The sequence below is a fragment of the Anguilla rostrata genome, chromosome 18, assembly GCF_018555375.3.
Source record: "Anguilla rostrata isolate EN2019 chromosome 18, ASM1855537v3, whole genome shotgun sequence".
Lineage (NCBI taxonomy): Eukaryota > Metazoa > Chordata > Actinopteri > Anguilliformes > Anguillidae > Anguilla > Anguilla rostrata.
In genome coordinates, this window is record NC_057950.1 from 415,001 (window position 1) to 435,000 (window position 20,000).

The 20,000-nt window shown below is 48.1% G+C and overlaps 1 protein-coding gene across 5 annotated transcripts in view; it reads left to right on the forward strand.

Moving 5' to 3' along the window:
- lrmda (leucine rich melanocyte differentiation associated) overlaps positions 1-20,000 on the forward strand; it is a 303,283-nt gene that overhangs the window by 208,980 nt on the left and 74,303 nt on the right. For all 5 annotated transcript variants that reach the window (XR_010326978.1, XR_010326979.1, XM_064316805.1 and 2 more), the window contains 3 exons: positions 15,159-15,290; positions 16,639-16,773; positions 19,500-19,626. Coding sequence is in view for 3 of the 5 variants with exons in the window: in XM_064316805.1 (XP_064172875.1) it covers positions 15,159-15,290; positions 16,639-16,773; positions 19,500-19,626 (394 nt within the window). In the remaining 2 variants the exon portion in view is untranslated. The remainder of the gene's footprint in view (positions 1-15,158; positions 15,291-16,638; positions 16,774-19,499; positions 19,627-20,000) is intronic.

Sequence of the window (20,000 nt, forward strand, 5' to 3'; positions counted from 1 at the left end):
TGTGCCACACACTGAGTGAAAAGGGGGATGGGGTAGAGAGATAATGGATTTCCTGTCTCATCACTCTTATGATTTCACCATTTCCCCCCTTTTGTTCTCAAGCCCTTGAACTGTGCAAATGCACTTTACAATAGGGAGTGTGCTGTACTTTTTAATGCAATCAATGGCTGCATCTAAATAAGTACAGAACAATGTGGTTAGTAAGCATTGGTCATAAAGTCGTAACAGCGTCTTTTTATTATAATTTATATTTCAAATGTGTATAGCAAGCTGCTCCACACACTGACTGCTCTCTGCGTGAGGAATGTCAGTGCACGTGTCTGTACACAGAGTGTTTTTAGTGTGCAGAATAGCCTGCTGCAGAGATAGTCGTGATGCAGTGCAAGATGCTCTAGTCTGTAGGTAAATGGTGAGTGTGACATTCTTTAGTTCATTGGCAAACGGCAAGTGTAGATGCACTTACAGTAATGGGCTGTTTTTGGCATTATGTGTTTGTGCTGTGTGTTTACAGCTTTAACCTTATGTTGTGTTTTTACGAACTGCTAGAAAAAGTTGCTTGAAAATTCTGTTGAGAATGGGCAGGTGGTCGGGTGTACCACAAAAAAACCCTTTTGGTTCATGGGTTTCTTTAACAGTTCCTTTCTTCCAACTTTTAATCACTGATGGGAAAATATTTTTAAAAGGATTAATTTCAATCACAAGTGAAATGTGTACCACAACCCGATGTTTGTTTGGGCACTGGAGCAAGACTCATTTGTCTATGTGGAGATTTACTTCTCTCATTTTGCATCTGCTGTAATGTTTCTCTTATACCACAAAATAAGTGTGCACTTCACAGGAAACTGACAGTGCTGGCTCTGTAATTGGCATAAAAATGCTCCTCTTCCCCTTGAAGTCCTTCTTTTTAATGCATGTCATCTAGAGCAGGTTTTCCCATCCGTGTGCAGATGGGTTGAGAGGAGGCTGAGGGGCTGTCATTTCTGTATCTGACTTGTGCTCATTTCTTTATGGAAGTAAGGAGAGAGTTCAGTGCTCTGGGTAAGAAAGGGAAATGCTTTTATATTGGTTTTTCCTTTGTGTGCTTTCATTTGAATAAAACAAATCAGTGACACGCAGCGCTCGTGTTGGGGTTAAATGCCACACGGAACAATGCCTGTTGCAAAGGACCTTTTTTCCCTAATGACACGCTCTGTTCCATTTGGCAGTTTGTCTTTTAAAAGCAGAGTTGGGCTCATACTGTTATTAGTGTCACTTGTGACAATATTAAAATTCATATTAATAAACTTGAAATACAGAAAACACTGAAAAATTGAATGAGCTTTTTATCAGAAATTACAGGTTGCCTTAAACATTACATTACAGAAAATGACATTGTTATCACCTTAAACCTGAAGCTTTATTTTAAACAAAAATGTTTATGCTTTGTTCAAATAATGAATTATGAAATATATATGTATTTCCAGTTCGGCTGAACAGACAGCTGTTAAGATATGTGCTAGAGGAGTGCTCTGCCTGTACTGGGAGCTCAAAGCCAGCTAGGCTGTAAAGGGGGGGAACAGGAGAGAGGGAGCAAGAGAGAGGGAACAGGAGAGAGGGAACAGGAGAGAAGCCAGTGAGGGAACAGGAGAGAGGGAACAAGAAAGAGGGAACAGGGGAGAAGCCAGTGAGGGAACAGGAGAGAGGGAACAAGAGAGAGGGAACAGGAGAGAGGGAACAAGAGAGAGGGAACAGGAGAGAAGCCAGTGAGGGAACAGGAGAGAGGGAACAAGAGAGAGGGAACAGGGGAGAAGCCAGTGAGGGAACAGGAGAGAGGGAACAAGAGAAAGGGAACAGGAGAGAAGCCAGTGAGGGAACAGGAGAGAGGCCAGTGAGGGAACAGGAGAGAAGCCAGTGAGGGAACAGGAGTGAGGCCAGTGAGGGAACAGGAGAGAGCCCGGTGAGGGAACAGGAGAGAGACCAGTGAGGTAACAGGAGAGAGAGTCCAGTGCACTCTTCCTTTGTTTTACTTACAGATTTTGTGTTGAGTGCATTTAGGAGAAGGCCTGCGTGTGAATGGAAGGATTTTCCTATCTGGTTAAGCTTCCAGTCTCCAGTCTCCAGTGTTCAGTCTCCAGTGTTCAGAAGTAGTGGTGCAAACTGGGCGGTTCTGCATCTCCTGTGTTGGGTTGTTGTTTGTGTGTTTTCTGGTCTTTGTTCAGGCTGAAGAGGCCGTTGTCTCGGTGTGGTGGTCTCGGTCGGCCATTTCGGCCCCCGACCCGCCATCACGCTTCTCAAGCATCATCAGTTGCTGAGGAAACAAGAGTAACCACGCTTCGTAAAAATGCAAAAACCTTCTGGAGTGGCAGGAGGACTGGGATGTCCACAGTGGACACAGTTTCAGAGACGAACTGGGTGTGGATGCTTAGTTCTGTGGAAGAGAGTGAAGAATCTGTGACTTGAGAAGAGTGCATCTGAAGCAAACCGTTAGCAGGCTAATTAGCGCACTGTTGGCTGGGTTGAGCTGGTGTGAGTCCTCACCTGTGAGGTATTTTTACTGTGTTTTCTCAGGAAGGCAATAATTAAACCCTGTTAAAGTGCCTCATACCTAGGGGTGGTGTATCAGGTGTGTTCCTGTGTGAAAGGTGGCCTTAGCATGCCAGAGTTGACCCTCGCTCAGGTATTTGTGTTCAGGCAGCAGTACAGAATGGTGTTCAGGTTGTAACTGAAAGGATGTGGGCTCGATTCCCAGCTGGGACAGGGGCATTGCACACCTGTGCTAGGTGCTCAACCCTGAACTGTGTCAGTAAATGTGCAGGTGCACAGAGGTACTGTGCGTACGGAGTGTAATCCCTGCAGATCTGTCTGGATTACTGCGACTGTGAAATGATGAAACGTAATGAAGCGCTGTCTGCTAAGTGTAAGTGGCGTGTGGAGTTGGGACGCATTGAGCCTGATGCAGGTCTGATGTGTTTGCCTTGCTTCTGCACACACAGTACGCTCAGCGAAGCAGGGTGTGTTTCAGAGCTGAATGGGAAGGGAAGCTGTGTTTTTCCCGAAGGAAAACCGAAGCCAAACTTGGCTTTTCGGAAAAGGCTTTTGCGGTTTGGCAGTAAGGGTGTTGGTCTCCTCTGCGTTTGGGCGGTAAGGGTGTTGGTCTTCTCTGCGTTTGGGCGGTAAGGGTGTTGGTCTCCTCTGCGTTTGGGCGGTAAGGGTGTTGGTCTCCTCTGCGTTTGGGCGGTAAGGGTGTTGGTCTCCTCTGCGTTTGGGCGGTAAGGGTGTTGGTCTCCTCTGCGTTTGGGCGGTAAGGGTGTTGGTCTCCTCTACGTTTGGGCGGTAAGGGTGTTGGTCTCCTCTGCGTTTGGGCGGTAAGGGTGTTGGTCTCCTCTGCGTTTGGGCGGTAAGGGTGTTGGTCTCCTCTGCGTTTGGGCGGTAAGGGTGTTGGTCTCCTCTGCGTTTGGGCGGTAAGGGTGTTGGTCTCCTCTGCGTTTGGGCGGTAAGGGTGTTGGTCTCCTCTGCGTTTGGGCGGTAAGGGTGTTGGTCTCCTCTGCGGTTTGGCAGTAAGGGTGTTGGACGTCCGGCTTTGTTCTCTGTGCTCCCGGCTCGTCAGAGTGCTGATCGAGCTGTCCTCTCGCATGTTCGCCCTGTATCTCACGCCGGCCAATTCCAGTAGACTAAGTGCCCAAATTGAGCCATTTTGTTTCACTTTAAAATAAAGCCCCTGTGCTAGCAGGTCCATCCAGTGCAGTTTACAGTAAGGCTTTTAATTTCCATCCAGTGCAGTTTACAGTAAGACAGTGCAGTTTACAGTAAAAATCCAAAAAACCTGCTCTTCAAGGGGTTAGTGATGTTAAAAGAACTGAGTTAACTGATGAATTGCGTTTATACTGAGCAGCACACTAACAAGTTGTGAAAGAGCACTGGTGTTTAACTGGTTTTAAATGGTACGTTATGTTCTTAGTTCACAATGTTTGTAATGTTCAGGGGAATGGCACTGGGGAGATTTTGGGTGGAGTGGAACAGAAGGAAGAACAGACTCCCGGATGTTCGTACGGATCCGCCAAAATCAAACAAGCTTGTGACTCCCACAGATCAGTGCTTTATGGTTCTCTCATGCTAACCTGTTAGCCCGCCTGTGCTTTTCTCACTGTTTTAGATGACAGAGCAGAGGCCAGTGTGCGCTTGTTGGGTTTCGCATGCTTAGTGTCCCCGGGGGTTTGTTCTACATTCCCTCTTTGCACAATCTCCCCCCACGGCCACCTGAAGCACAGGCAGACAATAGCTCGCTTTTTTAAACATAATGAAAAAAGGAAGATTGACAGGCACCTGTTCAGTGCTTGCTCTGCTTGGCAGCCGGGTACATGGGGGGTAGGTCCCAGAAAGCCTTTGAACTGGTGATCTTTGGAGAGATTTAGATCATTACACTCCAGAGAACACTTCAGAAGCCCTGCGTCCGGCAGGGGAAGTGATGGGTAATGGCGATGACGGAGATTCGGAGCGATAGAATCGCTGAAGGATGTGGGGAGGCTTACCTCGTGTAATGGGGCTCCCTTTGTTTAAGGTAAAGGAACACCGGCTCTTAAAACAACCCCCCCTTCCCCCCATGGAGCCCTCTGTGCCTGCATAAAACTTTTCAGATTGGCCCCTGTGTGTAGTTAAAGCTTTTTAGATTGGCCCCTGTGTGTAGCTAAAGCTTTTTAGATTGGCCCCTGTGTGTAGCTAAAGCTTTTCAGATTGGCCCCTGTGTGTAGTTAAAGCTTTTTAGATTGGCCCCTGTGTGTAGCTAAAGCTTTTTAGATTGGCCCCTGTGTGTAATTAATGCTTTTAGATTGGCCCCTGTGTGTAGTTAATGCTTTTCGGTTGGCCCCTGCGTGTAGTTAATGCTTTTAGATTGGCCTCTGTGTGTTAATGCTTTTAGATTGGCCCCTGCGTTAATAGTTAATTCTTTTAGAAGGCTGTCATATTGCTCACTGAAACTGTCATGTAAGCCTACAGATGGAATCATCTTCAGACGGGTGAGATGGGCTGCACAGGTGTGCCTGTTTTAGCCCGAGAGGAGGCCCTGGAATGGTGAGCTTATGTTGTGTTCATTTCAGCTTTAGCCAGCCTCTTTTGGGCCTGTAAGGACGTTTGCATGGTCATGAACTCGGGTACATAATGCTGGGGCCTGGTCTTTTGTCCTAGTTAGGCCTGCATTACCTCTGGGTACAGCTCTGTAGTTTTATCTGGGCTTTGTCAGAATCAGGGACGATCCTTTCCTCCTTACTGGTCCTGTTCAGTCTAGACTTGTTCAGGCTTTGCTAAAGTACCTCCTGGAAAATGCATTCAGCTCCGTTTCTCTTCAGAAAGGCTCTAATGAATCACAGTAAATGTGTTTGGTCCGTATTTCTCTATCCACAGATTGCATCTTGTCTGCATTAATTTATAAAATCACAATCACCAGTTTTTCAAATGCGCATAACTGTACAACGCACAGTTTACAGTTGAGGTACAGTTTTTAAAATATTTTCAAAATGTTTCCACCGATTCACATACATATTTACATTTAAGATCTGTTTAGTAGTATTATTGAATTATTACTGAGGAAAATGTAATACACTCGGAGAGCTTACAATAACGTGCTTTTCACTGTTATATTTACATTCCTGACTATGACAGGGCCGTGTAATAGCAGGCTGGGAAAAGGCTCCTGCTGGTCAGATTCATATATGTGGCACAAAGCAGTACAGAGCTAAGCTTACCCCCGTCAGTCCAGAACAGCCAGTGTATCAGTTAAAATGGGGCTTGGCTGCATGTATTATCTTGTCGAGTAGAAACACTGGAAATGTTAGTATGATTACATCTTTAATTCCTTGTGTTATTATGCTTTTGTGTCCTTGATCATTATAAACAGGAGCTTATAAAGCCGCCTCATTCCCTTATTTTATAATTTCTTGTCATGCCACCATCTAGCCTGTGTGGACACAGTGGAGGTGGAGCACTGTGTGATTACCTGTGTGATGTGACCCCAGCCTGTGTGGACACAGTGGAAGTTGGGCATTGACATTCAGCTGCTAGAGCTTCTGAGGAACAGTGAGGTTTTCAGAGCATCACTGCTTAATGAATTTTTAGAACCATCGTCTGCCGGAGCAGCCAGATTGATTTACTGATCCTGCCCCAGTGAAATGGGGGGCTGGGGGGCTGGGGGGGGGGGGGGTGGAAGCACACATCTCGAGCATGTGAGCCTCTGGCGGGGGCTGCTGGAGACCCTTTAATTAGCGCTAATTATCTTAGCCGAAGACGGCGGGGCCTGAAAGGATTTGTGTCAGCGAGCGAAAAGATCAAAGATTGCGGCGCTCACATTTTAATCTGCTGAGTAAAAACTAATAAGGGTGGTAATGGGCCCCCGGAGAGGGGCGACGCAGGTGGCGCGGGCCCTAATCCTGCTCTGCCCCGGCCCCCGCCCTGGCCCCCGCCCCGGCCCCCTGCCCCCGCCCCCCGCCCCCGGCTCAGCTCCAATTAAACAGTTGCACGCTTTCATTTGCCTTCGTATCCAAAGTCGGATTTCTACTCCTTTGGTGGGGATAAGATGTATTTTTTTTAGATGAATTCCCCTAAGTGGAGTTGTCGCAAGACTTCAATTACAGCTTTAATGGCTTAGTCTGAGGCCTTTAGGAAACGTGTGTTCACTGAGGGAGGCAGAGGGGGGCTGTGATGGGGCTTTGAGGTGGGAGGGGTCACAGAAGAGCCGCTGGTATAGGTGTGTCCGGGTCATTCATCCAGGGCCACTGATCTTTGCCCTGAAGTGACAGCTGCTCTGTGATTATTTCATATTGGACCGACTTACAGACATGCACAGCCCTGAGCTTGACTGTGCAGCCGTCTGAACTTTGCGCAGCCATCTAAGCTCTGCGCAGCCGTCTGAGCTCTGCACAGCCGGCTGAACTCTGCGCAGCCGTCTGAACTCTGCGCAGCCGTCTGAACTCTGCGCAGCCGGCTGAACTCTGCGCAGCCGTCTGAACTCTGCGCAGCCGGCTGAACTCTGCGCAGCCATCTTTGTGTTTGCTGGAAATGTCCGTAATAAGTTCCCAGTGCTTAGCAACCGCGACACCGAAGCCGTTAACGGTTATAGCAACCAGCGGCAAGCGGCAACTAGACCGCTGAAGTGTTTAAGGGAAACCGATTGGCTGTGAAGTAATGTTCCAATGGATAACTGACATTTTATGGTGAAGTGTGTAAACTCCCACTAAGGTGATGTCGAATAAAAGCTCAGACTTTATTCAGGCAGTTTTGGAGGCGATTGAGGTGTTTTGGAGTGAGTGGACCAGTGAGAGGGTAACTTTCATAAACTGACCTGCTCATCATAGAGATGTGACCAAGCAGAGAATGTGGAGGACAATCCCAGAATCCTTCAGCAGACGATTCACAGCCGACACAATCTGTGCGTGTGATTCCCAGTAAAATGGCCCTTCAGAGGCTGTTGAATATAATGTGCATTCACAGAGAGCGTTTTACATCCTCTGTGAATGGAGATGATTGTGAGTGGCCACAACGCTTTGAACCCAACGAATGTGCCGGGCTTCAGCATTTATAAAGAGAGATTTTCACTGTCTGCGGACGGCAATCCAAACGGCCGGAGCCTGATGCATGTAATGGTGAGAAGAGCTCATTCCTGTTTAATAAGAAACGTATATGTACTTCTGCCGTTTGCTCTGGGCAAAATTATCTTTGCTATTTCAAAATCTATTATGTGTCTGCATCAATCAGGCGTGTAGGTGTGTCCGCACCGTGCCTGAGTTCTTTAAACTTTATCATGACGGACAACACAGTCGCTTCTGTGTGGTCCTTCTCTCCAGCTCCCATGGTTCATTGCAGAGTCGTTTTTCTGTGATGTCATTCAGATGGAGGTGAAATTATTGTAAATACATTCAAATTAAATCTTATAAAATGAATGGAGCTATGCTTGGTAGGTGTATATCACTAGCATGCTAACCCTGAGTGACAGCATGTGCAGGGTCAGTGTTTTAAAGACTCAGTGTCCATGCGAATCGCTCCAGCAATCATTACCCCACCGTTGTGGCGATAAGCAGAAGGGTGGGGCAGTTAGCAGTAATGCAGCATCTGCAGTGTGTGCAGAAATGCAGCGTCTGCAGCATCTGCAGTGTGTGCAATGTGTGCAGTAATGCAGCATCTGCAGTGTGTGCAGTAATGCAGCATCTGCAGTGTGTGCAGTGTGTGCAGTAATGCAGCATCTGCAGTGTGTGCAGAAATGCAGCGTCTGCAGCATCTGCAGTGTGTGCAGAAATGCAGCTTCTGCAGTGTCTGCTCATCCTGCCCTGCTGTAGAACATAGGAGCTCTTGCATGTGAGTACGATGAACAGGAAAGGAAGGAGAGTGCCTGAATCTCAGCGCGTTTCACCAAAAAGGCCTGTTTTTTTCCCCACTGCAGAACTGTGGGGCTAAAAGTTTGGCCCAAGGCTGTCTTGGGGAGAAAAAAAACTTAAGCCAAAACCACCATCTAAACCAGCTCCTGGTGATTTGGCTGAAAACAGAGGCACAGTTGTAAGATTAATTTTAAAATGAATGCCATCATTAAGGGAGGCAGGCTTTTATTGAATTATGAGTGGTATGGCAGCTACAGAGACACACTGTAATGATTGTGATTTAGTCTGTGCCCAATAGTGATGCGTTCCAGATTTGTGTTCCCTGAGGGGTGGTTTACTGTGTGCAGCATATGGTGTGTATGTATGGAGGGGCTGGGAACTGGGCCTGCTGTCCTGTGTCTGCATCAATCTTTACATGTGTACTGCTGGGACACAGTCTGCATTACCCTGTGCTCTCACTGCTGGGAACTGAGACATCAGTGTAAGTCTGCAGTATTATTACCCTGTGTATTCACTGCTGGGTAACACAGTCTGCAGTATTATTACCCTGTGTATTCACTGCTGTGTGACACAGTCTGCAGTATTATTACCCTGTGCTCTCACTGCTGTGTGACACAGTCTGCAGTATTATTACCCTGTGTATTCACTGCTGGGTAACACAGTCTGCAGTATTATTACCCTGTGTATTCACTGCTGTGTGACACAGTCTGTAGTATTATTACCCTGTGCTCTCACTGCTGTGTGACACAATCTGCAGTATTATTACCCTGTGTATTCACTGCTGGGTAACACAGTCTGTAGTATTATTACCCTGTGCATTCACTGCTGGGTAACACAGTCTGTAGTATTATTACCCTGTGTATTCACTGCTGGGTAACACAGTCTGCAGTATTATTACCCTGTGTATTCACTGCTGTGTGACACAGTCTGCAGTATTATTACCCTGTGCTCTCACTGCTGGGTAACACAGTCTGTAGTATTATTACCCTGTGCTCTCACTGCTGGGGACACAGCCTGCATGCGCACAATTGTCTCTTTGCCAGGCCTGCGATATTACACATCCTTTTAATTGGACAAAAGATGAGCTTGCCAACACATTTTCATTTCCCAGCACTGTAACTGGGATACGTGCTTCACTGTTTGGCCAATTTTAGCTCAATTTTATATGTTAATACAAAGAGAGATGACACTTTTAATTCTGTTATTAACACATCACTCTCTTCTTTCATTTTTAATTAGTCTGTTGTTTTTTTTAAGATACCTCACAATCCCTTACCTTGCAGTCAGCATTGCTAGCTTTGTGAGTTTTCTGTCAGGTCTCACAACTTTTTGGAATTTTTCCTAAATGCAAAAATGACAAAATATAGCTACATAGAATGTTTAACTTGGCTACCAAACAAATTTCCTATAGGGCTACTTTTTCTTCTACTTTCCCAAACATATGTACTTGTTTAAAATATTTAACACTTTTAAATGAAAATGAAAATTCTGTGTGCTCTAAAATTTGAGAATGACTGCGCATGAGTGCGTATGAATGACATCAGCAATAATGATATCCTTACGCCAATACATCATCGCATTCAGCGTCAATATATCAAGTGACTGCTAACAACAGGTTGTGCAATCACAAGCAGTGTAACATTAGAAAAGGACCCCGAACAGCGTGATTCGAGGGTCAGGCAGCCTGGGTAACAAGGGCGGGGGGAGGGTGGGGGGTCAAGGCAGAGGCAAACGCTGGAAACAAAAGTTTGCTGGGGGCCGGGGTCGAACCCGGCTTATAAAGTCAGGCCTCATTAAAAGACTTCAGCTGCATTCTTACCTACAGGCCACCTCTGCTACAGGCCACCTCTGCTACAGGCCAGCTCTGCTACAGGCCAGCTCTGCTACGGGCCAGCTCTGCTACAGGCCAGTTCTGCTACAGGCCACCTCTGCTACGAGCCAGCTCTGCTACAGGTCAGCTCTGCTACAGGCCAGCTCTGCTACGGGCCAGCTCTGCTACAGGCCAGCTCTGCTACAGGCCAGCTCTGCTACAGGCCACCTCTGCTACAGGCCACCTCTGCTACGGGCCAGCTCTGCTAACAGGCCACCTCTGCTACGGGCCAGCTCTGCTACGGGCCAGCTCTGCTACGGGCCAGCTCTGCTACGGGCCAGCTCTGCTACGGGCCACCTCTGCTACAGGCCAGCTCTGCTACAGGCCACCTCTGCTACAGGCCAGCTCTGCTACAGGCCACCTCTGCTACAGGCCAGCTCTGCTACAGGCCAGCTCTGCTACAGGCTCTGCTCTCCGGACATTAATCAAAGCGGAGAGCCGCCCTGCCCCCCCGCCCCCCGGCCCCCGTCCCTTTGAAGTGTGCCCTCCTCCCCCTCATGAGGAAATCGCCCCCCGTCCGATTCAATGAGCCATCAGTGCGGGCAGCCCCCCCCCCCCCAATGACATGTGAGAATATTAACCTCCCGCCACCGAGCGCCGTCAGTCTCCGGGGGGGAGGGAGTGGGGGGGTGTAATTCACACCGCATCTCTTCCGCGGTCTTGGCCTACCGCGCGGCTGGCCCTCACAAACCCCCCCACTCTTAACTTGGGTTGGGTTATTATTCCGTGCCCTTAAGATGACTGCTGTGTATTTAATGATAAATGTTATCAAATGAAAGTCAGCTGTGTGATTTGGATCCTTAAATGGGATAATTCAACCAAATGCTGTGTTCTTTGTTATCTGAAGTTTATTACATAAACATACAGTTAGCCAATTGGACAAAATCGGCAGCCAGTCAGCCAATCATGACACAAACCGGTGAGAAAATCACCTGTGACTGTTTCCCTTGATCTCATCTGCCCTGTCACAGAGCTTCCAGGTATATCTAACAGACTCGCAGACAAAGAGTTAATCAAGCTTCCATCTCACCCAGCCTCCTCTGGTTTAGCTATAAGCAATGCTGACCGTATAGTTTTTTTCATTAAGTTTATTAAAAGCAGTCAAATCGCAGTTTTTAGTGCGGGCCCCTGCTGGCCCCCGCTGGCCCATTCATTACGCTTCCTTATCTTGGCAGGCAATCGGAGCCCGAATGGCGGCCGCACCATTATGCACACATGAAGCCCATCGCCCCGCCGGTATTGGCCAATTCATCAAATGTTTATCTTCTACCCTCTGAGCCGCGTGCCGATTGGCTTGTCACTCCCCAGCCCCTAGCGCTTTATTGGAATATAAAACCGAACGTTTCCACATCAGAGTCGGGTGCGAAGGCCTTGCTTTGAAAGGACTCTGCCCTGAGACCGGGGCAGACTGCAGGTGCCTGGCTGACCAGAGGGGGCGCCCTTCTGCGATGAAGGGAGGCGCACCCTGCGTACTCTTCTTCTTGGTGATGAATGTACATGTTTGTGTCAAGTTCTTTCCATCCTTCTGCTTACAGACCCAGTTCCTAGACTTTTTTGACATGTCTTCCCAGTCGATCCATCATCACATATAGACTCATACTTAACGGGAACGGACAGAGTCGTTTGCTTTGTTTTGAAGCTGCAGCCCGTGTTCTGACATATCTGTTCTGGGAGCAGTTTTCCTCAGAAGAGGATATGAGTTCGATGCATATCAGAGTTGGCTTTGAACTCGGCTGTCACCACGGAGATGAAGATTCAAAGGCCTGGCAGAATATTCCAGAAAGGAGGGCCCTTTTGGCTTCGCTCTCAAAGTAAAAAAAAAAAAAAAAACCCCATCCAAAGTATAGATGAATTAAGGATGACAAGTGACAGCAGCAAATCAATGAAAAAGAAAATGGAGACAGGTGCTGTGTGAAGGAGCTCTGATGTGTGTAGCCTGGAGTGCGAATGCTCTGCTCTCCTTTTCCACAGCCTCTTCTACAGCGGTGCTGCAGCCACACCTACTCAGCACCTCCAACCCATGCTTTCAGCCCCTCCGTTCCGCCTGGTCCTCATTGGGCCATTTGGGATAAAGGGGTGTGGTCAGGATCAAGGTCAAGGGTCGGGTTATCGGGTTATCGCTGGTAGCTTATCAAACTAACGATCCAAACGGCGCCAAGACGCTAAGCGCCGTGGCAACCCAAACGAGGGCACACTGAATTGTGGGAACTCTCCAGCATTATTTTCAGCACTTGTCCTGAGAGCCTCTGTCCATCTCCTGGACGTCCCATAATCTTGGCTCTTCGCCTGTTGGTCTCAGGTTGAAGACGCCTGACCTTAAACAGAATTAGCCGTTATGGGCGGAGCGACAGTTCTCCTCTCCCCACCAACCTCATCCCCCCCAACATCCACCCCCCCCCCCCCACCAACCCCATCCCCCCCAACATCCACTCCCCCCCCACCAACCCCCCCGCCGTGTCGTGGGGAGTATATCAATCAACGCGTCTGCGTTAGCGTCCTTCTATCGATCCGTCCGTCTCTGTCCATCCATCTCTTTGTCAGCTTTTCTCCTGTGGGCCTCCCGGTGAAGACACAGGCTTTCTGTTAGCCTGCTTTATAGCAGACATCGACAAGAAACTTTAAAAAATATGAATTTCTAATTTAATTAATAGCCAGTTATTCCAAAAAGTGTTATATCTGGTGTCAATTATCGGACTGAAGACTCCAGACATGGAGCTTCGTTAACAAGTAAATGGTTAAACTTAGCGGCTAGGCTAGCTGCTAGCTCAAGTTCCGTTTCGGCAGGTCAGACGGAAAGGTTCGGTGCCCTGTGAGTGCGGGGTGGTTCCTGAAGGGGGCGGACTCTTCTGATGTTCGGTGAAGGACGGGCGCGTGTCCCGCAGTGAGGTCATCGCCGTCCTGCTCCTGAGGGGAGGAAGCGGGCTGCTCTGGGGTCAGGAGAGGAGGTCTACACACAGGGAGCAGTGCGCACGGATGCCTGGGCGTCGCTTTTAACTCCAAAAACAGTTTAAGCACAGCATTAGCATTTACAACTTTAAAACATTATTAACCAGGTAGGGCAACACTTAGTGTCGTACATTTGGTACATTTAATTATTTCCGTTTTGCCCTTCCCGAGTAAAATGGATGGAACGCTGTGTTACTGGTGTCTCCTTTGTCGTGTGTTCAGATGCAGTAGAATATTAATATTCAGTCTCTGCGCTTTGGCTGATACGATGTTGTGCCCCTCTCTCCCTCGGCTGTGAATTTAACTGATTAAATCACCGAGTGCACACAGCAGTGGTGACATGAAAACAACAATTAATAATAAGCGAACTCCCTGTGCTACACGGCTCCCTCTTAGCCTGGCAGCTAATAACATTACAGGGCGAAAATAGCGCATGCGGACAGGTGTAAAGGGATTTGCGCATAATTTTTTTTGCCTGCTTGGGAAATGGGTATGATTGTACTGTGGCTCAGTTACACAGGGAAAGGGAAGGAGGGAGAGGGAAAGGGATAGAGAGAGAGAGAAAGAGGGAGCAGTTTCAATAGGGAAAGTCCCTCTTGTGTCGCTGGCTTCTTTGTCCTCCTTCACGGCTTGTCACTTTGTTTTATGCCTTCCCCGAAGCGCTGGTGGATTTGCGCCTCCTTCCCAGCGCTCGCTGGCAGCTATTTGCAGATTCTCATGATAAGAGTATTATATTTACATAACATAACCGTGGAACAATGCGTGCGGCAGCGGGGACACTGAGCCGAGCACGGACCGCCTTTATTCAAACACCATCTATTAGTGTCCGACCAGGCCCCATTTGCATATTTGGGTGTCGTGTTTTGCATAGCGCCCTGAAAGCCCGCGCTTTGGGACTGGGGCAGAGTGTGCTGTGGCACGCAGCGTGGCCTTGGATTAATAGCGCCTGTGATTGTTTTAAAATGCTCCCCTCTCCACCCCCCCCCCCCCATGTACTTCTCTAGTAGAAATATATGTTCAGCATATTGCGCACTTGCCTTATTGACTGTTCTTACTAATTTAAGGATTTAAGAGGGCATTAGCCCTTTATGCAGGATTTATGTTTTAAAGTAAGGCTCTTCTTAAGAGGGATTCTGCTCTTTTTAAAGCCCCTCCTTTGACTGTTGTGGTGAGTTGTCCTTTTTAAGTGGGGCAGATGTACCTGGATGGCAGGTCACTGGATGCAGGTTGTCATGGCTGCAGGTTGTCAGGTGCAGGTATCAGGAGGCTCAGGAAACGCTCAGCCTGGCAGCGTCCCCAGCTCCGCCCAGGGGGCCTGACTCAGTCGTTATTATTCAGGGCCGGCCTGTATGATGTGCCAGCCTGCTGTCCCAGGAAGGCTGTTTAAAGCAGTCTTACGCAAAAAGGCCCGTTTGTAGGCCCCAAGGGGCTCGTCCCAGAACCGTCCCGAAAGCCAGCAGAGCACCCCTGTTCCCGAGCAGAGCACCCCCGTCCCAGAGCAGAGCACCCCCGTCCCGGAGCAGAACATGAAGGAGGACAGGTTAACTCTGTCCGGGGAGCGAAGGTGAACCCCGACAGACTTATTTATCTTGGGAACGGGTGGTAGGGGGTAGGGGGCACGGGGGGGGGGAGGTGTTAGGGTCAGGCTGAGCCTGAGACTTTGACAGATTCACCCCGTGGACGGCGTTTCTGGGGTCCCCTTTGTTTGGGGGTCCCGGGTGCTGGCGGCTGACCCTCATCCTTCACAGAGCCCCGACGTGTGAAGGATGTCACGGTGTGCCAGGGACCCCCCACCCCCCCGCCCGGCAGGCCAGGGAACGCCCCCAACCCCCCCACCCCCCCGCACGGTGGGCCAGAGACTCGGCCCCCCCAGTACCCCGCCCTGTGGGCCAGGGACCCAATCCATCCCGCTCCTGAAAGAAGGCTGAGATATTTATTTCTGCGCATAATGCCCCCCCTGATTTAGAGCCACATCATCCCCCCCCCTCGCCTTATCATTGCAGGTCACTGGCAGGACTCAAAGCCTTCAGCGAGCTGGAAGAGCTGATTGTGGACAACAACCTCCTCGGAAATGACCTCTGGTTGCCCAGGTTACCTCACCTCCATACGCTGACACTCAATAAGAACCAAATATCCTTTCAAAGTGGGCGGGGCGGGGGGGGGTCATGGGCTTTTATTTAGCTGTTTGCGCTGGGAAGCACAGCTCATGAAAGGTGTAGTGAGCTGGCATGGCATCGCTTTAAGTGATTTACAGCTCTCTCTTTCTCTCTCTCTCTCTCTCTCTCTCTCTTTCCTGTGTGTGTCTCTCTGCATGCGCTGCTCTGAAAATGAAAATTGTGACATACAGATAGCTGACTGCTTCACTTTTTTCTCAAGCTTTTTTTGTGCGCATGGGATTATGCACCAGGGCGCCCTCTAGTGGGATAAAAAGCGTGTCATATGGGATACGCTTTAATTGCTGGAAAACAAAAGAAGCAACAGTGGTGTTTTACTGCACTAACCCAATACTAGGCTTAGACATTTTAATTCTGATAAAATTTTTAAAATGTAAATAGACATATAAAAGATGAAAAGATTTGAATACCTGCAGTTGTACAATATAAGTGAAAATGCATTTTTCTGCTCCTGGGTACAATCGAATTATTAGAATATGTACTTTTTTATTTTGAAAAACGTTTTTACTTCAGGTATTAAATTATGTGTATGCTTCAAGGAAAGAGTATATGAATATAGGAGGTGGCCGTTTGAGAGATTGTTTTTCCAAATGGGTGGATCCTAAATTAGTTAATTAAGACTGTTTTATAGTAGATTGTATATGTATATGTGCACCGTTGGCCTGGGAGAAACGACATTTAGTTCTAATTTATGAGAGTACTGAGGAATGACAAATAAAGAAATCTTGAATCTAAATTATCAAAAATTATTTTCAATGTCTTGGTCCAGATACGCACTAAAGCATTACAATTTATTCTCTGAAGTGAATATCAGCTGCTCAGAATTGGATTCAGTAGCAGTGGTCTGCACAGCAAACTGGGCGATTATTTCAGTCTTATAGAGGTGCATTGACATTTAAATTCTAGCACAGTGTTAGTGGCTTTCAATTTTGACACTTTAGGCCAAATATTTCAAAGACAGTGAATATGGTAGAGAAGAATGCTGTGCAATGTGGACGTTTGTTTCCACGTCGGAAAAGTTTCGCGTGTCCAAGAATCGCTAACTGCTTTAGCAGAAGGCATCCATCATTTTGTCAGCGTTCTACTGTTCTGCGCCGAGCCAGCGAGGAAATCCGGAAGGACGCGAGGGACAAACAGCTGATTTCTTTCATCGCGAGCCAAAAAAACCCGGGCCTGAAAATGAGCTCGAGGCTTTTGAAGGCGGTGGTAAAGCTAAGAGATGGAAACGTTACGAAAATTGTCACTCGGTCCCTGCGGACGATGTAATGAATGAGGCTGGATCCTTAACCCTTGCCCTGTGACACCTGACTGATATCGAGTCGCTACTGGAGCACTTAGCAGCGGCGACACCGTCCCTGGAGTACCTCAGTCTCCTAGGCAACGAGGCCTGCCCCAACCAGCTGGTCAGCCTGGACAAGGACGAGGACGACTACCAGCGCTACAGGTCAGCCGCGCCACTCCGTCAAACCGCAGCGCGCAATTGGCATACAATGTCGAACATAGTACATCATTTCCATTTTGGTTTTTTAATCGATCTGATATTATAAAAAATTTTAAAATTGTAAAAAATAATAATGACATTATATTGCAGCAATCGGCAGACGAGGCCAGTTACTTAACCATTATAATACACTGCCAGCATGTTTAAAAAAACGTAAAATTTAAAATACAAGACATTATCAATCAGTGCAAATGTGTGCATATGCTTAATCATATTTTTTAGCGCATGCCAAATATTTTGAACGCCTATATTTTCAGGACCATGTACGGCTGAATTTAGCCAGTATTACTAACATGCAGTGGCATGACTTTACTGAAGCCTTTGAGGTCAAGCAAGCATTTGTACTTTACACTTTCCCAATTACAGTTACATTACAGTTGTTTATTTGGTGAGTGAGTGCTGCATGCATTTAAACTCTTAACTTTGGGCATATTCACAAATACTGAGTCTCTGCTTAGATATGTGTGATAAATGATTATCATCATATAAACTACTGATAATCTTTCTGAGACAGACTCAGTGCCATTTTCAGGCCTTTTCACCTCATAACCTCTAGAAGCTCATTCAGTGCTGAAGAGCATCCCCTCTGATTGACAGCATCTGCGGTGTAATATTCATTTTGTGTCAGACTGTGATGCATCAGTATGAGCAGGACTGCTGTTTTAGCTCCGCACAGGCTTGTATCTGACAAGGTTAGTCTGTTTGTAGGTCATTTTGTGGTCCCTTGGGTGGGGCAGCACAGTATTGCATCTGTTTCTAGACAAGTTAAATCATTTCATCTTCTGAAAGTGTTTTGACTTCCTAAAATCAAATCAATATGAACAAATACGCTTAATCCAGCGCGTCCTGTGTAGCGCGTCCCGTCTTTCTGATTCGGCAGCTGTGCTTGCCAGTCTCAGCAGTAGTTTCTCTGATGGAATGTGATGGACTTTGACACGTTTCCACAGACACTACAGCAATAGCCTGTGTGCCACGGGGAAGTCTTCCCGTGAAGGCAGAGAGCGCGGTTAGCGGTTAGCGTTGTGTATTCAGGTTGACTCGTATTGTGATCTCGCTCATATACAGCATCCACGTGCGCTGGGGTACCCCCCTGCTCCCGCGCGTCTGAGAGCACTTACGGCTGTTCAGAAGAGCGATCGTAATTTACCGTTCCTCACGGTTATCAGTTTTCTGGAAAAGGCCTGTGGGTTTGGAAGTGAACACCAGGGGACTGGAGGGGGTTGGGTTGGAAGTGAACGCCAGGGGACTGGAGGGGGTTGGGTTGGAAGTGAACGCCAGGGGACTGGAGGGGGTTGGGTTGGAAGTGAACGCCAGGGACTGGAGGGGTTGGGTTGGAAGTGAACGCCAGGGACTGGAGGGGTTGGTTGGAAGTGAACGCCAGGGGACTGGAGGGGTTGGGTTGGAAGTGAACGCCAGGGACTGGAGGGGTTGGGTTTGGAAGTGAACGCCAGGGGACTGGAGGGGTTGGGTTGGACGTGAACGCCAGGGACTGGAGGGGTTGGGTTGGAAGTGAACGCCAGGGGACTGGAGGGGGTTGGGTTGGAAGTGAACGCCAGGGGACTGGAGGGGGTTGGGTTGGAAGTGAACGCCAGGGGACTGGAGGGGGTTGGGTTGGAAGTGAACGCCAGGGGACTGGAGGGGGTTGGGCTCCCGGGGTTTGTGGTGCTCGGATGCTTGATTGACAGGCAGTTTGTAAGTCCAACCAGGCACTTTTCTGGAATTTGCTTTCTTTAGAGCCACCGTTTAAAGTGTGTACATGCATAGAAAGGCCAGCTTTTAGATATTTTTATGTGGAGTGCATCTTTTTCAGATTTACTTTTGGAAACACAAGAAGGTCCTCATTCTTTTCCCCCCACTGTTTTCTCACGAGCACAAGAAAAAAAAGAAAGAAGGAAAAAACAGTGTCCAAGGACCTTAAAATGATGAAACTGGAATGAGTGTGATTCTTATGGAACAGCTCATGTTCCTGTAGGATGTGCACTGAGCCATGATTCAGTAAAGCCATATTTTACACTGGACCTCAGGCCAAGGCAGTGGATTCTGTGGTCACAGAAATGACCTGATTTTCTGTTCAGCAGGTTTCTCCTGCCTGGTAATGTTACTCACCTGCAAGCAGCGCTCGTAGTTTTACATGCTGACACTTTCAAACCATTCATTCTCTCAGAAGTCTGACACCATTCATTCTCTCAGACGTCTGACACCATTCATTCTCTCAGACGTCTGACACGGGCTGGTCGGGTTGTCTGTGTACGGTGATCTCATCATGCCACTGTCCTGGCCAGACTTACTTTGCTTTTAAAACTGTTTATATATATACATATATATATATATATATATATATACACACTTTTTTTCAAGATTCCTGAATACTTGTAAGTATTGCAGTTTTGAGCTCCATTGGCCTGAAGTACTCCTAGGTTTAAATAAAATGTGAACAGACTCATTCAGAGCCCAGATGAGCCTCTAATGAAGCCAGTTATTGGCAATAAAAACAGCTGCAGGTAATGAAATCTTTGGAAATACAAGCTATTAGGTTTGTGTTTGTCTTTCTTTACTCCTTTTTTAAGTGAAACAGAGGGAATGCAGAAAATTAACCATTTTATAAAATAAAATAAAAATGCAGTCCCTGTATTAGCGCCTGTATTAACGGACCTCTTCTGACACTGGAGGTACTTTGTGCTGCACAAGCTGAGGGGCCTGAAGTTCCTGGACACACGGAAAGTGACGGAGCGGGAGAGGATGGAGGCGGAGACGCGCGGCGCGTTCATGAAGGTGGTGAAGCCTAAATCAGAGGAGGTAAGCTCCCGTGGGGCCCACTGGCCCAGCGGCCGGGTTCAGCCTCTGAGACGCTCTGTCTCTCCAGCCTCTCTGAGACGCTCTGTCTCTCCAGCCTCTGAGACGCTCTGCCTCTCCAGCCTCTGAGACGCTCTGTCTCTCCAGCCTCTGAGACGCTCTGCCTCTCCAGCCTCTGAGACGCTCTGTCTCTCTTCAGCCTCTGAGACGCTCTGCCTCTTCAGCCTCTGAGACGCTCTGTCTCTCCAGCCTCTCTGAGACGCTCTGTCTCTCCAGCCTCTGAGACGCTCTGTCTCTCCAGCCTCTGAGACGCTCTGTCTCTCCAGCCTCTGAGACGCTCTGTCTCTCCAGCCTCTGAGACGCTCTGTCTCTCCAGC